At 41.7% G+C, this 17,700-nt stretch overlaps 2 protein-coding genes across 8 annotated transcripts in view; one reads left to right on the top strand and one right to left on the bottom strand.

Moving 5' to 3' along the window:
- Htr4 (5-hydroxytryptamine receptor 4) overlaps positions 1–7,093 on the top strand; it is a 188,913-nt gene extending 181,820 nt beyond the window's left edge. Inside the window, exon 7 of the mRNA XM_040741725.1 lies at positions 760–7,093. Coding sequence (XP_040597659.1) covers positions 760–847 — 88 coding nt within the window. The 3' untranslated portion in view covers positions 848–7,093. The remainder of the gene's footprint in view (positions 1–759) is intronic.
- Positions 7,094–7,553: 460 nt separating this feature from the next.
- Fbxo38 (F-box protein 38) overlaps positions 7,554–17,700 on the bottom strand; it is a 43,357-nt gene continuing 33,210 nt past the window's right edge. For all 7 annotated transcript variants that reach the window (XM_021229843.2, XM_021229845.2, XM_021229846.2 and 4 more), the window contains 7 exons: positions 15,469–15,569; positions 15,166–15,268; positions 12,190–12,356; positions 10,988–11,133; positions 10,275–10,378; positions 9,799–9,912; positions 7,554–8,924 (listed from right to left, as the gene is read on the bottom strand). In XM_021229843.2, the coding sequence (XP_021085502.2) occupies positions 8,746–8,924; positions 9,799–9,912; positions 10,275–10,378; positions 10,988–11,133; positions 12,190–12,356; positions 15,166–15,268; positions 15,469–15,569 (914 nt within the window). In that variant the 3' untranslated portion in view covers positions 7,554–8,745. The remainder of the gene's footprint in view (positions 8,925–9,798; positions 9,913–10,274; positions 10,379–10,987; positions 11,134–12,189; positions 12,357–15,165; positions 15,269–15,468; positions 15,570–17,700) is intronic.

Raw genomic sequence — 17,700 nt, 5'->3', positions numbered from 1 at the left:
ATGTGGCACTGCTTTCCCAAATTGTCACATTCAGATAACTTGACCCAACAGGATGAGGACTTTCCCATAGCCACACTAGTGGAGCCCTATCCCTAGTCTTTCCCAGGCCACACACACACACACACACACACACACACACACACACACACACACACACACACACACACACAAGCTTCTCCTCCAGACTATGTGCAGAGTTGTCAGTTGGTACAGAGGCAACTGGATACTCAGGAATGCCAGATGTGATTTTTTCAAAGGGGTACAGCTGAGTACCCCACGACGGCAGTTGCTTGATTTTGAGGACTGACACCAGTTACATACATCTCCCATCCTCAATCTAGGTCACAATCTAGAGTTAGAAACCACAGTAGGTAGTTGAACATTTTAGCACAGGCACCAGAAAGCTACTGAAAGGGCTTATTCGGTCCCAGTTTGTAGTTCTTTCCAGATTTATTCTGACAAGCGGCACAGGAACCATTTTGGGAAAAGGAACCCGTGTTCTTCCCCTGGCTCTGCCATTCACTCTCTGTGTGACCTAGGCCTATTTCCTTCCCCTAGGGCACCATTTTCCTATGTCTAACTTAAACGATCCAGGTGGGTTCTTTGGTTTTCCCTCTCTGTGAGTTCCATTCCATTCCATTCCCACCTCTCTGTGTCCTCAGATACATGCAAGAAAGGGGAGTGGAGAGTAGAAGGGAATTTCTGATGTCTTTGACGGATGCATGTTGAAATCTCATGCCTTCTTTCCTTCTTCCTTAGGTATACAGTTTTGCACAGTGGGCATCACCAGGAACTGGAGAAATTGCCCATACATAATGACCCAGAGTCGCTGGAATCATGCTTTTGATTGAAGACATGGCTTGCCATTTAGTCATTCATTCCCATTCATGTCTGCATGAACAGGATACCCTGGAAACACTCGACCCTGGTCATCACCAGTGACACATGAAGTATGGGCATCAGGGCCCAGTGAAGGTACACAGAAGACGGTATTGAATGGAACTTCTATCTAGCACATCAAGAATTTCAGAATTGTGGGGACTTCAGACATCATCAGACCCAGCATCTACCCAGAGCCCAAGTGGTAACTCTCGTTGGAGACTGACACGAAGTCAGTCTCTGCTTGTACCTCTCCAGGAACAGGAGCTCACTACCTCCTAAAGCAGCCCCTTCTGTGGTGAGAATGCTCCAATTGTGTGGAAGTTCTGTCACTCACTGGCACACAAATCTGTTGGGGCAGTGCTGTTGGCCTCCTCTTCCTCTCAGAAAGCCTCAGATATTGGAAGAAAATGACCTGCTACCCATCCACCCCTCTCCCTCTATGGAAGACCTCCAGTTTCCTCTTCCCTCTGGCCATCTTCTGGACATTCTTTGGTGGGATCCAGATGTCCATCTAGAAGCACTCAAGTACTGACATAGAAGGCGTCAGGAATTTTGGCTTACAGCTGCAAACATTTTTCTTTTCCCTTCCTTCCTTCCTTCCTTCCTTCCTTCCTTCCTTCCTTCCTTCCTTCCTTCCTTCCTTCCTTCCTTCCTGTTTTCTTTCTTGATCATAGCATACTACTTGAGGTAATAGTTCTCCCTTGAGGATAGATTTTTAAAGGCTCTGCTTTGGTTTTGCCTTTGGATCTATTACCAAGAGACCTCTATACAGCTGGTGTGTGTGTGTGTGTGTGTGTGTGTGTGTGTGTGTCCATGTATACAAATACATGTACATGTGTAAAGCTGTCATTTTCCCATTGGCATACTAGTGACTGGATCATCTGGAAGGATCTTTGTTTGCTTCTCCTCCATGACAGTGAACTAGCATCCTGATTGCTATGGATACTGACAAAGAACATTCTTACAACTCAAGAATTAAGGGGCGGGAGTGGGGAGATAGAGAGACGGCTTGGTGTTTAAGAGCTCTTGTTGCTCTGGCAAAAGACCCAAGTTTGGCTCCCAGCATCCATATGGTGTCTCACAACCATCTGTTACTCCATTTCCAGGGGATTTCACACCTCTTCTGACTGCCACAGTTTCCTATACATAGTGCATACACACACACACACACACACACACATGCACGCATGCGCATGCACGTTCACACACACATTCTAAAATCATTAATATTAAAACTATTCAGGAGGGAAACCGACTTGCTTCCATGAAGATTGCCTGTTAATGATGATCAGGACCCTGTGCTGAGCAGCCCAATGGCCTAGTCTTAGGCCTTTTTCTGTTTTGAGCAAAGAACAAGCCCATCTTTCTGTATTGGGAACTGCCATTGTACCCTGCCTTTGAAGTTACCATGGCTCCATTTTACACACATTGTACAGAATGCCATTTGTTCCAAACCCCAGGAAATGTTTTCTCTCCCATGCTAAAGCTGTCATCACCTTCTTTGTCTTGGGTAACTTAGTTCTTCAAGAGAAAGAGGGAGAAGACTTGAGACCCACAAGAGTGTCCTGTCCCCACCCTCCATGCCACCCCACCCCCATCCCGACAAAGACCAGTTTGATTTACTTCTGGTGAACAGAGGGAGCAGGGAATGTGGACACAGCCTGACATCGTTAGCCTGCACACTACCATATCAGAATGTGTCCAGCGCTTCAACCAAATGTTCTCCTTGCCCTGTTTTAACTCCTCATTCTTTCTCCTTGTCCCTCTCCTACTTTCCCATCCTTCACCCTTCTTCCTACTCTTAGACTTTTTTGAGACAGAGTTTTTGATAGCCCAGACTGGCCTCAAACTCACCATGTAGCTGAGGCAAAGTTTTACTTGCTTGTCCACTTCCTGTATTGCTCCTTCATCTGTGATGACAGGTGACAATGGCCTCCTTGTCCCTGATTAATCTGTGAAGGGAGAACTCACTGGCCATTCTCCTTTTCCCCATCTTCAGATACATTGAGAAGATGGTCATCCCCCACAAAGGAATGGCATGACCAACCATTTACGATTAACACTGAAAGTCTCATATCCCAAAACATCCCACAGCCCTTGGCAGATCAAGGATAGTCGCCATACCTATGGTACCCTTCCATAATGAAAACCAGTAAACCCCTTAGATCTGAGTCCCTTTCTGTCTTTTCATGAAAAACTGAAGAAAGGGACTAGGGACAAGATGACATGGTGAGAAACCAAATGCAAATTCATGAGACAAGATGGGGTTCGTTCTATCTGGAGAGCAGCTAGTACAGCATTAGTTCCATTCAGGAATCCAGACAATACAGCTTGAGTGTGGAGGTTTCAGAAGATGTATAGTAATCCAGGCTTCAAGGAGAGGTTCTCTTTCAGGAAGCCTGCTGTGTTAAGATGTTACTAGGGAAGAGGAGGCTGTGGTCCAGTTACTCTGGCAACCACTTGGATGTTTAATGAAGTCTGTCTCCATGCCAGGGATAAAGGGATTCACTGTGCTTTTTCTCCATTTGACTTTGCAGCCCACAGGAATGCCCAGTTCTGAAGATCCCAGCTTGTTTTGCTGGAAGCCAGAATGATCCAAGGCTCACAGGTCCTGATGAAAGAAAAAGAGGAATGCTAGCTTGCTGTCCTTGTAGGAGCACTGGCAAGGTCCAGTCTGAGACCTGGGCCTCGAAAGAGTTAAGGTTTCAGTTCCTGGGAAGCCAGTATTCCCCTCTGCAGGGCTGTGGTTATCAGTCTGAGACAGCCTGTGTTCTCTTGCACACATTGTCTGATTTAGCTTCCTACTGACCTTGGCCATTCTCCCTCTGCAAATTGAATATTTAAGACACTTTACTTCTTAATAAGCTTGCTCGGCATAAGCCACAGCTTGTTCAAGGCCTCTCACCCCCAGTTTTCCTACCTTCTCATCGGTCATCCCACTTAGAATGTTGTCACTGAAAAACAGCTTGCTGGTCCAGGTCACCAATGCTTTCCATTAGCAACTAGAAAGTAAAATAAATAAAACCTATAATGTATCTGTGAGAGTAAACAAACAAAACCAACGCTGAGATTTTTGCTTCACCTCTAACATTTCCACTTCCTGCTACCAACTTGCTCTGTCCTGAAAAAAATTATTATCTGGGAAACGGAGTACAGAACGGATCAGTGAGGGAGGGGACTCAATGAGAGGCTGGAAAGCAAAGACAACCAAATTACCATTAATAGTTTTCAAGTGAGAGCAAAATGTCTTCTTGGTGCTGTGCTATCTAGCTATTTCTCTTTGGCAATGTGACTCTCTTAGGTGAGAGATGGAAAGTGTTTTCCTTTTCCTTTAATTCTTGGATTGGCTGTGGTCAAAATCTGCCCCAAAACACAGGGTCTTGCCCCTTTTGGCCTAAAGTGTACTCTTTCCACAGTTTCTAGAAAACCAAGACTAAGTATTTGATTTGGATGAAAACAATGCAGGGACAGACTTGAAGATCTGGGTGCAGGCACGCTGTTGACTCTGGCCCTGAGTAGAACTTACCTTTCTCTATTCTACAAAATGCAGATGGTCTTTGGGCTGGCTGGATCTGTGTGAATGTTCCAACATGGACCACCAAGGGCCACTGTTCCATGTTTTGCTAAATACATGCTTTGCCTGTACTGTTAATTGCATAAAATACCTTCATTTCACTTACAGAAGAAAGCATTTTTATCAGATCCAAAATAGGAAATCAGTTTTATTTGCTGCAAGCAGAAAGCAGTCATAGAGATAAGGTAATAAAAATTAAGTCAAACTATTAAATTCTAATCAGATGTTTCAGAGCGTGTCCCCTGCCTCTGCACATCCAGGAGGACAAACATGTGTCAGTAGAGTTTCCCCACCTCCTCTCTTGGAGTTGGAAGTATTGAAAGAATTTAGAGAATGGATTCCAAACTATAGGAATTCATTGATTTAATACAAGTTACATTCCATGTTTTTGGAAACAAAGATAGAAGGGAAACAAACTGTTTAATATTTTTATTAGGATTATACTTACTCCAGACTGTGTCTCCTTCTCTGCCATTCATTTTAGCTCCTTTCAAACTTAATGAATAGTAGTAGCAGAACAACAAGAGAAGCTAATTAACAAATTCTTCTCTGCTGGACATTTGGTTAAGTGCTTTCCATAGATTTTTCCCATAAAAGACTTTACTATAAGTACCAAAATTACTACCACTAAAAATGAGCAAATCTCAGCATCATCCTCTGGTGACTGACCTATCAAATATGGATGTGGAATGCAGACCCAGTCCTCCCGATTCTAAAGTCCACTATTTTAAACACCCACAATGGCCTTCAATGGTAAGATGTGTTCACTCTACACTGAGGTAGGAGAGAGCAGGGGACAAGCTCTTTGTTCACACGGTCTATGTACTTTCACTCCCCTGTCACGTTTGGATCCAGAGCTGTGCCTGTTCTGAGATCTGCCATGCACTGCTCTATTGTTTTCTCCTCTGGGTGTTGTTTCCATAATTAAACGATGGGGTATTCTGATCTGTGGATGAGCAACAAGAAGGCTCTCGAGTACTGGGAACCTGGGATTACTCAATAGTTAGCAGCAGACTGAGAGGCAAATGGATGAACCCTGAAGATTGCAAACCATCAAGGTGCCCCGCAGAAGGCTATCTGAATTCTCCATACTTCTTGGTTGAATTTAACCTATTTGGATGCAAGCCCAATTTTCCTATATCTGTTCGTCACTATAGGCACTTTAGAGTTTATCTACCCTTTCACAAGACCTCAGAACTCCACAACAGCTTGTGGTGAGAGATTACTGGTTCAATTTTATAGACAAGACTTTGTCACAGCAAATGACTTGCCTGAGGACATGTGGCAGAAGCTGGATGGAAAACACATTAGGTCCTCCAATCCTGGAACAGTGACTTTTTTCTCCTACATAAATTATGGTTTATATACAGGATGCATTTATGTTATTTATTTCCACTATAAAAAGTTCCCATAAACAGATGAAGTAAATACTCTTGACCCCAGCTCAGCCCCAGGCCATTCTCAAGGCAGGTGGGCGTGGGGTCTTATCACTTGGCATATGTAATTCAGTAATTTGTGGTTTTGTTTGTTATTTATGACTTAAGGTGATGCTGTATGTTATCTGCTACTTGTCTTTCAATAGTCAACTCCACACATCATTTCACAACACGTGTGTTTCACATGCCGCCAGCCTTGCACAGTAGGTGATTCAAAGGTTGACTGCACCCACTGTCTTCCTCAAGGTCAGCTGGACTGGTTTCAGGATGAAGTGGCAGCTCAGACACAGCAGTGGTCCTGTTGGCAGAGCCAGTCGCACAATGGGTCTCACCTGACTTTCTCCCTCCCTTGAGAGATAAAACTACTTTCAGTAATCTCCAAACACCTGTATTTGATCAAGTTTTCTAAACAGCTAATCTGAATCTGAACAAGTTTAGGAGGCATGGTAACCAACTCCTCAAAATGCTAGTGTCAAGTGTGACCTCTCCAAGTCCTGACTAGTTCTCAAAGATCACTCTTAAGATACAGTCTAATGGACATTGTGGAAATATTAAGGAAAAAAAACCCCATGAAAATAAAGTGACAAACACACACACACACACACACACACACACACACACACACACACACACGGAACCAGAAAACCAAATAAACCTATTCTAACAAACCTGGGATTATGCTGGACACTCCCACTGATTCCTCACACTGCCTCATGGGTGTAGGTAACTATTAGCATTTTACAAATGAGGAAAGTGAGGCTCCAGCATGGGCTCTCTGCTACAGACCACTGTCTCCAGGTCAGAACTGTTGTCTGAAGTAGTCAGAATCTGAACCCAGGACTTCTGAATCACTTCAAGAATCATAGTGTCAGCCATTGTTTAAAGTATTAGACCCATATACCCGGCAGCATGAGATACATGACTCTGTCTGATACCAACACTCAGTCAGAGGTCATTTGTGAACTTTTTAAGGCCTTTTAAAAACAGGCCAATGTACCACAATGCTGGTGACATAACTGAATGAATGGAAAATTCAGTTCTCCATCAGATGTTGGCAAATTGGCCAAGATGTGGTCTGTAAACCTTCAGAATGGTTTTTACTTTTTAATATGTCTAGGTTGAAATCTAAGAGTTAATATTTTGTGATGTGAATATGTGGAATTCAAATTTCTGTCTATAAATAAAGTTTTGTCGGAATATGGCCATCTTTGTGTGTTCTTGGCTTTCACACATCAGAGAAAGTCTACGGTGTACTGAGCATAAACTATTGACTATCTAGCCCTAGCATGTTGCTGGCCTTGCTGCAAGGCATGGCTACTAGCTGTTTGTTCATTTACATGTACTAAGAGTCCATGCGGGGGTGGCTTCCACTCTTGTGTTTTCGGCTGTCTACCTTCAGCATGATCTTAGAGCCCCTGTGGTATTTCATGAGTCTGTGGTAAGACTGGTGAACTGAATTAAGTTAAAGAGCAGTGGCCTCTTGTGGCCACTATAAGCATTATTTGTATGAGTTACTTGCTAGAAACACAGGGGAAAACTACTGACAGGTTGATTCTTGCTGAGGAGTGTAGGTTATTATCTGCATTTGTTTTCTGCCTTTTACTGAGCAGTTATAACCTGAACAGTGAAACAATGAGTTAAAAAACAATGCAACAAAAAGATGAACTATCTAATTTTATTTAAGATTTTAAAAAATCGTCTCTGTCAAGAATTTTAAAAGCTTTGAAGACTTTACAGACAAGCACATATGGTCCAAGAGTCGAGTGTCAGGGAATCTCGCTGGCACTCTTGCCTGTCTGTCATTAGTGAGTCAATACAGTTGGGATCAGAAATGCAAATTCACGTCCTATCCAGCAAACACCAAGTCCTGACCATGGATGACTGATTTTTCCTTTCTCATCAATTCCCCCAAAAAGGAAGGGGCTGTACAAATCCGGAAAGACCTGACACTTTCTACAGACCCTTTCTTCTGTCTTTGGCCTTTGGCTTCTGAAATCTGTTAAGGCCACTTCAGAATGGGGCAGCTTCCATCCACGAGAGAAAGGCAGCTCCTCTGAAACAGCCCATGACTCATTCTCCCACTTCTCTATGTGTTGTGCATCTCATGGCCGTTTTCAAAAAGGATCAGAAAGTGGACACTGGTGCTGAGTTAGACACAACGACAGACACTCCGCTTTTCTGTGTGGCATGTGCTACTGTAAAATATGGTTTCAAGTCCATGGCAAGAATAGTTTTTACTAAATGTTTATTTTCATGTCCAAGATAAAGCAAATACACAATTGAATGTGGAAATAAATAACTAGAAATGCTCTGAAAACTTTCTATTTGCCCTTCAAATTCATTTTTTTATGTTTCTGAATGGTTCATGTAAAGAAATATGGCAAATATAAACACTAGGGAAAAAAGAAGTCCATCCTAGTACAGAAGCAGTTTTCTCTGACTGAGGGTTAGTTGGCATTACAGTAACAAACACACAGGAAACAGCACTCATTAGCACTGACTCAGACAGCTCTGCTGGAGAAGAAAAAGGCACAGACTGAAGGGACAATGGTGAGGAGCAGAGTAAATGGGCTCAGTCACATGACACTGAGAACAAAGTCTGGAAAAGTGAACAAAATCAATGTTCAAATTATTTGCCTCCTTTAAGTTAAGATGTATAAACATAGGTTATAAAGACATTACTTTTGGAAGTGTCTTTGTATATTTCTTCTATATATAAATCTTTGTATACAATTTCCATGTTCCTTATATATTTCCTATATAACAACTGAGCCAGGGCCTCCCAATTGCAAGCCCAAAGTTCCTGTGTAGCCTCTTGGCTGCTTTGGGCCAGAAGAGCCAGGGAAGGTCTCTTTAAATGTAGTCATCTTCAACTGGCTCTCCATTAACATCACAGTAGTGGATAAAAATTGCCACCACTCGCTGAAATACACCCCTCTTCATCTGGCGCATTTCTGAGATCTCCTCTCCTATTGTCTCCATACAAATATCTGCAGACAGCTGCCCCTTCCTCCGAGGGGCATAGATGGTACCTGGGAAACAGGAAAGAGACAAGAAATACCGACAATCAACCATTTGGTCCATTTCCTGTACCATAAAGCAGCTGATGCAAGGATGGCTCATAGACTTTGTCTTCTTAGTTCGTTTGTATATCAGATAAGACAGCAGACATGATCAAAGTCCCCAGCTAAAAATAATGCACAAAGGACTAAATTATGCTAAGTACAAGTGGTTAAAAATTACTTCTTTATTAATACTTATCTCAAAGCTTTACCTATAAGTGAATATTTAAATATGCTAAAACTTAAAAAAATTTTATTAAGAGTTTCCCCCCAAGTTTCTATACTTAAATCACAAAAAGCTGCAGTAACACAACAATATTTCTAAGAAGCAGGCTGTTAATTAGAACATCTGAACAATTCTGAAATAGCATTATTTGTAAATTCTTCAATAAAGATCAATGAGTTTGTCACGAATGGTGGCACATGCTAAACGTAACCCTAGCACCTTGGGTTGAGTGTTCAAGGCCAGACTTGCTATACAGATAATAGGAGGCAAGTTTGGGCTATCTGAGAATCTTTCTCAAAAAGTAAAATTCTTAATGGTTTTACAATGGGCTGTCATGCTTTTTATCAGGCCCTAACTCAGTCTCCAGCATATACACATATGCAAGACAATCAAACAAGTAGGAAAGCTGAAGGAATTCACATCGTGTGGACACATCAGACCCCTGTGCATCTGCTGCACAAACTTAGAGCTAGGACCTTTTCAGAAGAGATACTAAAAATATTTAGGGAAACCAAACCACACTCTTTATCGTCACTAAATCGCAAGCCAATATTAACTATTTAACATAGGAAGGCAGACTCAATGTAGAGAATACAAGTTAAATTAAGTCATAATTACTCTCTTCGTCGTCTTCAAAATCATATCTGGCGAAACTGTTGGGCTCTGCTGCCCGCAGTGATCTCAGCCAAGGGAAGTCAGATATCATGGAATACGGTGCTCCATCCACAACACCTGAAACAAGCAGTCAGCCATGAGAGTTCTGTTGGTTATAGAAACGCTGACAGCAGCAAGCTATAGCTAAGCAGTTACAGCTGGGCACAGAGACTGAGCCAGCTGCCTTCAAAGTCATTCCTAACTACCACAATTCTTCATTTTTATCTTCTCTCCCTTTTTGTATGTCAACAGGTTCTCATTATCCCAGAGATGGTAGAAACACAGACAGACCAATATTTATGCAGCCTCTGCCTCTGGCAGAGATTCAAACCTCTCACTAATCTGATGAGTTCTAAGACCCTCTGAGTCTCACCTCAGGCATGCCCCTCCCATCTAGTGCTCAGCTTAAAATTTAGCTGCTCATCTAGGGAAATTCTTACCCTCTAAAGTGTAGATTTCTCTCCCCCATGGGTACTTAGGGTACTTTTTTAAATCTTCTTCAGTTCGAGTGGCTTCCAGGAAGAATTCATATTTAATGAGTTCTCTGGAGGCAACAGGGAAAAAAAAAATCAAGTAAATATATAAAAGAAAAAGACTGCTGGGTAGAAAGCAACTGTCTCGATATTCAAGCTTAGAGTCCACCATCCATCTAGGGTAGAACTAAGGCTCTCTGACATCGCCAGTCACTCCAACTAGAGAACATGTCTAACCTGGTCTATGCTACATTCTTCATTATCTTTCAAACCATGTTAAGGAAAGAGAAACGGAAGCTTCTGAGCAAATGCCTTGTATATTGAGGGTAATTAGTACAATGTTTATAAGATTAAAAACAATTTTACGCAAAGTGAAGCATCAGTCTCAAGGCTGTCACTAACTTGATCTTTTCCATCCCCCATGTCTGAAAAAATAACACATGCATGCAATTTCTTATGATTTTTCTCTAAGTCTGAATAAAATGCTACATAAATACATGCATGACTTTAAGTTTGAAATTTTCTTTCATTAGTTATTTTTTTAACATGTTTATGTCATAACAAGTAAGTCTGCCTAAAAAGCTCAGTTGGAATCATTTAAAATAAACTAGGGTTTGCTCCTAGGAGCACCCAATAGGAGGAAGATGAAAAGGGACCTTTGGAACCACAGAGTCACTTACTGGTTGATATTGGCTATTGTATCCATCCAGTTGCGAATGCGCACCTTGTTCCGAACATTAGGAGGATTACTGAACTCGTGGATAATACAAATGTGATAGGGGTAGGGGCCACTAAACAGCTTCTGCTCCAAAGTGAGTGTATCTACCTGTGGAAGACATCAGAAGAAGGCCTTTGGACTAATACTGAGTCTGAGACATCAGAAGCCCTTGAAAAGCTTCCCTTTTGAGATGCCTGGCTGATTTGGAAATCAAATAGCTCTGTCCCAGAGCACAGCTTGCCATGCTTGGATTAAGACTTGGCAAACTCCCTGCACAGCAGACTCAGCAATTTCTCCCTCTCCTCTCTGTCAGTACCGGTTAAGTCAGAGAGAGCTGACTCAGGTACCTGATCTCCTCACCTCCCTATCACTGGAGGAGGTCCTTAAGAGGTTTCAGTGCAGCCTGCATTACAGAGCTCAGAGTGTGCAGAACTCTCGTACACACAACAATCGCTATGTTTTAGGGGCAACGTGTTTCTTTCTCCTTGTAGATTCTGTGCTGACAGAGCATTCCCGTGGATGCCCTTCCCCACCTCCAGCTTTGCAGTGGCATCCTGCTTTCAGAGAGACATGAGTTCAACTCCTTCACAAAAGCTCCCTTAATGAACGAAAAGTGTCTAGTTTCAAGCATGTAGCCAGTTTTGACTATTAATACACTTAAGAATTTGATGGACTGACTTTGGGGCCTCAATCTCAGGGTCCAGAAGTTAATATTTCCTTCTGGCAAGAAGCATCATCCTACACATCCACTTAACTTTCAATAACAATTACAGATATCACACTATTGCTTAAGGATAGCAGCGATTGTCCTAGTCTATCATATATACTAGTTAAAACAACACAAGAATGCAAGTATAATGATTCTAATTTTATACATATAAGGATTAAGAGACAGAGGTTAAAGAACTTGCTCTAAAGAATCTGAACCAGGAAGTTTGTGATTTGAGTGCATGCTCTTAGCCAGCATGCAACCTCTAGCCTGCCAAAGGAGTCTAGCTGCTAAAAATCCCTGAAGAGCTAAGAGAAAAGCATTAACAAGCAATATCAGCTTGGTTATAAAAACCCCACAGATTTTAAAGAATCTTTATTGAGGGTCGAACAAAATGGATTAAGTAAACTAACAGTACAATTTGTATTTTATCATAACAAAGCAGAGCTGGTTACCTGCTGCATTGGGCGCAGGTAGATGATGCGGTTCCTCTCTGGCGGCATCTTCAGTATCTGATCTAGTACCTGATCCATATTTAGTTTCTTGCACTGTGCATAGTCAAATCGGTTTACAATTGGTGCATTTTCTACCTTTAAATGTTTCAGTACCCTGCACCTGGTAGCTATAAAATAAAACAATAAGCTCCATAAATATACAAGAGTGCAAAGTATAGAATGCTGGCAGCTTATCTGGAAAACCCTGGCACAGGCACTGTGCTAGTTGAACACAGGTACTGTGATGGTCAAGCCCAAATAACAGTATGGTTTGACAATACGACTCAGTTCAGAAGAAGCTGGCTGTCCTCATGCTAGAGAGACATCAAGGCCCCTATTCCTTCTAATGCTGCTGCTGTTGAAGAAATTAAGACCTAGAAATTGACCTGCCCGCGAAACAGTTAATATTGAAGAATTACTCAATGACAAAACTATATAGTTAAAATAATTCACCAATACTACCTTGTATTTAATGACAGAAATTGAGGAGAGTTAATTTTAATTCCCGTCACAAATACAGAAACAGGTCTTGAGAAAAGGCACAGTAATGTGTGGATTCTCAAGTCTTTGGCTAGGTATTTCAGTACTGTGGAAAGATCTACTGAATAAATTACCCTAAAACACAATTCTTCTTGTTAAACACAGAAAGCATGAAGCTAGAGAGAGAAGTATCTGCTATCCACTATACAAATTTCACTACACTTTTATACCAACTACAACCCCAGCCTCCTCCCTTGTTTTAAATCACCTAGTTCAACTGCAGAGGATTAAATGGATGCAATTATAAAATCACAAAGCTGGTTTGCCTGACTTTTAAAATTTTTCATAAAGGCATCTTCTATAAGATTTCCAACACAACACCATCACCTTCCAGAACACTCTACCCTGTAACTAACTTCCATGTTTAAACAGTGCCAGCATCCTGTCTTCAGACTCACTGTCTCCTCTGTCACATAGGAAGAGAAGGAATTAGAAACAAAAGAAAAGAGAGAGAACCAGATGGTGCCACAGACCTGACGCCTCTCTGCTGTAAACCAGACAGAGTTAAGGCTAGATCTAATCTCATTTAGCATCCCATCTGCCATTAACTTAGATGTTGACTAGAGGTTGAACTACTTAATCTAAGATCCTACGTCTTAGGACATGCTCAACTGAACACCTTGGTTAAAAGGGCAGAAGATGGAGCAGGGGCCATATACTCTATCAGGAGGCTGGGGACAATACAGAAGCCAGTGGCACTCTCTAAGATGTACTCACTGCTTTGAGAGGATGAGCTAGCAAAGGGGAGCATCTGGAGGTTGTTTTACATGCCCAGAGGCAGAGGGTGGACTCTTGAGCAACAGGTAGGAAAAGCCAACCCCGCTGTGCCTTTCAAGTTTTCTGTTTCAAGAAGAAACTCCAAAAGGAGGTAGTGACGTGATTAGATAGTCTATAGCAAAAACCTAGTTGTTTGAAACAGAAAAATATTCAATTTTTTGTAGTGTGAGAAGAGTCTGACAGAATTCAGGGGAGAGATCTTCTCTGTCCTTTTACTACTCTCCTAGTTTGATGACATGTTTGGAATTAATGGGATTTCTTTGCTTGTTATCAGTACCACAGGAAAGAGAAAACATAACTAAACTGCTTTAACAATTTTTCTGCAATACTAATATAACAGAAAGTCGTATCTGCTAGGTGTTTCCTTTAAGACAGATTCTTGCTTTGTGGCTCAGGCAGGCACTGGGTTCACGGTAACCCTCTTGCTTCAGAGTCACTTAAGAACTAAGATTCCAGATGTGAGTCACCTGTAGCAGTCATACCCTGTACTGTGTACCCACATGAATGTACACCCCCCACAGCAATTAATTACAACAAAGGCCAAATACATATCACTTAACCAAAATTATGTACACTTTACACACTGAAGAAAATAAACACACAACATTAAGTTGCTCAAGACAAGAACAAGGCAGACCTTGATCTCGGCTGGCCTGAAACTTGCTATGTAGACTGGGCTGGCTTCAAAGTCAGAGCACTGCCTGCCTTTGCTGCCTGAGTGTTTTGGGTTAAAAGTATATGCCACCACACCCAGACTACATTTTTTTCTATTTAAAAAGGAATATAAAAAACATAATTTTAAGTGAAAAAAGGAAACAAAATGGATACAATATACACTCAAAACTTTAAAGCCTCTCAGGAAGGACACGAATGTGTACAGGAGGATGTGAGACAAATGAGTGGAGATGACAGAAAGGAGAGAAGGCATGTGCTGTGGGACTGGAGAATGGGCCGGACTAGTGACATGGCTAGGAACTAAGGATAACCAATCACAGAGCACCAAAGCACTGTTTTTTTCTCTCTCCACATCTTTATGCAGCACTCATGCCCAAAGTTAAGCTGAGGTATTAACTGACTGCAGCCTGACTATGCCATGAAGCCAGTCAAACCAGGGAGCAATTGACTTTCAAGGAGAGGCCATTTACAAAAAGAACCCCTATTCAGCAGATAGACCCTCACTATGGAGTAATTAATTATGTAAGAGCCATACAACAAAGACAAAATTAGAGGCAGACCAAAATTATTTAAGAACCATACAACAGAGAGAGACAGCCAAAACATTCTTGTGAAAAATAATGTGACTGTTGTATATGGGAGTTAACTTTGGCATTACTGAGGTTTGCATCTAGGATATAGTACATGCTAAGCAGTAAGCATTCTACACTGAGCTATATCCCTAGCTGCTACTCTCTCTGTCTCTCATGTTTTAATTCTTCTTAAACTATTCATTTTTTTCTTTTATTTTGTGATTAGGCCTCACTGTGTAGCACAAGTTGACCTTAAATTTGTAACCCTCCAGGTCAGTCTCCTGAGTAGCTGGGGTTGCAGCCTGCACTGGTTTGGCATTAATTCTATAAAGGATGTGTGTTGCTCTTATATGATGCAACCCCAAATACATACCATGGATAAACATCATCTTGGGGCAGTCTTTCAGCACTAGATCTGTGATCCCACAATTGGTCATGGTGACTCCAACAAGATTTTTGGATTTTAATACAAGAACCTACAATGATAAAAGTTTGAAAGTTACAAGTAAGTGTATCTTCCTCAGTGCCTTGCTTCCTTTAAGGGCAAATTTTGTTATTATTACAACCTAGAAGCTGTTAACCAAACTTTCTCTTGAGAATACAGAGAGTATGTAGGGAGGAACTTCAGTTTCTTTGCATGTCCTGGGCTGGCAGTGAAGACAGCTCTCCTCTTTACCTGGACGTGGTCATCCTCAATCACAGGGTCACTGGTACTGGTAGACTTATCTGCAGTTCGCTTTCGCTTCGTCGCTTGGCACGGCTTTGTTTTGGCAACTTCTATAAAAGGAAAAACAAAGCCTCAAATTTTATCCTTGTTTCCTCCCAGAACACATTTGGTCACATATGAAAACGCCATCATAATTCCAAGATCTCAACTTGGTTGCTGAAATAGGTAGGTGGTGTTTCTAAAAGACTGTTCCAAGTTACAATCACCCCTCCTACCTGAAGCAGCCTATCCTGCAAGCAACTCCAAAATCTCATCGATGTTCCTGGCTTTAAGTTCCCTCCTAAAAAACCTTTCAATGACTGCTGCTTAGTGCCATGTTTCAATTCCTGACACTGAGGGCAAATGCCTCAACTGTCCGGTTCTCAATATTACACCAATCTGTAAACATCGACTATATTCCATTACCCATGTTAAAGTCATTAATTACTCCAGCTCTTTCTGCTCAGATCATTTGTGCCTTCAGGGTTTGAAAGATAAGCCATCTCAGTCCTACTCAATTATCATTTGGTTCTAACAAATTTATATGGATCTCCAAATATTTATTGTTCTGTAATTCCCCATACACCTGTCTCCATATTTAAACTAAAAGTTCCTTAAAGGCAACACTTTTCTCCCAGAGTCAGTCAGTAGGAATTAAAATGAGTTCGGATGGAAACACCTGGCAGCCAATACTGCAGGTTCATGAACAAAACAAGCATTTACGGGGTGCTCACCGGGTGCCACGCACTGCTCTAAGGGTTTCATTTGTCTGTATTCATTTAATCCTTCTAATACACTCTACTATAACTTACTGTTAAAATTCTCCTCACTAAATATACTAGAAAACTGAGTCTCAGGAAGGAAAATAGCTAGCTAAGATGTTAACTGGTACCAAGAGTCAAACACACTAATCTGGCTCTAGTCACTACATTACCAGACCTACAATATTTTTCAGTAAGGTTTTAACTGAATTTACTAGTATTTTACTAAAATGTTAAAATTTAATTATAAGAACAAGTTATGATTTTATTAAAAAATGAGTTCTAAATCTGTATCTAAACTTAAACCCACACAATCTACTAATAGATTGAAAGTCTTGCCCTCATTTTTGACATATAACACAGTACACCAGTGACTATAACCCAGGTGTTAACTAGCACCCTAAGTTGAGTGCAAACATTTCACTGCGAAATTTTGTAACCCCCAACAAGATTACAAAAGGAAATGAGGTACAGGTCTTGCCAATACCAAAAGACTCAGGATTTAACATCTTAGAATTAGTCAACATGTTGTTTTTAACCCACCAGAATGTTTTCCTCCGTTGGGACCCATGAAATTCTACTATGAAATAACTGAAAGTGGCTGCTTTGGTTGAAGGCAAAATGAGGAGTTCTAGTCAAACTATATCTTGAAGGAATGTCCTGCAACCCTGTCTCCATGACCAAAAGCCAGCGAAAGGTAGCATGTTTTACTCAACCACCAAGATTCACAGAGCTGTTAGAATTTCCTCCCTCACCACACCTTCAACATGAAGACAGCAAACAGGCCTCTTTCACTCCTCCAGTAGTGATGTGGCAAGGGTCTTCAGCATCCTCCTTCTACAGTCTGATATCAGACTTCTCACCTTCTGTTTTTTTTGTTTTGTTTTTGAGACAGGGTTTCTCTGTGGCTTTGGAGTCCTGGAACTCACTCTGTAGACCAGGCTGGTCTTGAACTCAGAGAGATCCGCCTGCCTCTGCCTCCAGAGTGCTGAGATAAAAGGCGAATGCCACCAATACCCCACGACTTCTCACTTTCTTAATCTGCTCTCTCCCTCCCCTTTACTGCCTCTAACACGGGGTGTGGGTTATGTTCCCTGCTCTCCACGGGGTCTAAATTGGTTGGTGTTTTCTTTTTTAAAAAACTATAAAATGAGGCAACAATTGACTTGTAGATGATCTCAAACAGATGTTCCCAAATGTACAAGGAGAAGGGAATTATTCTCACTCTTCCTCCCTGTTCAGAGACGATTTCTAATGACTGCACACTTTCCAGCATCCACACACCGCATTGTTGCTACACTCACTATGTTCACGTCACCCCTCCAATCTGACTGTGCATAAGACACGGTGCAAGAGGCAGGGAACAGAATGGCAAATCTGCCATGTGGGGCTTCTGATCTCCCAGGCAGACAGGTGATGGAACACAGCGTTACAAGTGCGG

This window comes from Mesocricetus auratus, unplaced genomic scaffold (assembly GCF_017639785.1).
Source record: "Mesocricetus auratus isolate SY011 unplaced genomic scaffold, BCM_Maur_2.0 Super-Scaffold_6730, whole genome shotgun sequence".
Lineage (NCBI taxonomy): Eukaryota > Metazoa > Chordata > Mammalia > Rodentia > Cricetidae > Mesocricetus > Mesocricetus auratus.
This window is presented reverse-complemented; position numbering and strand designations above follow the sequence as displayed.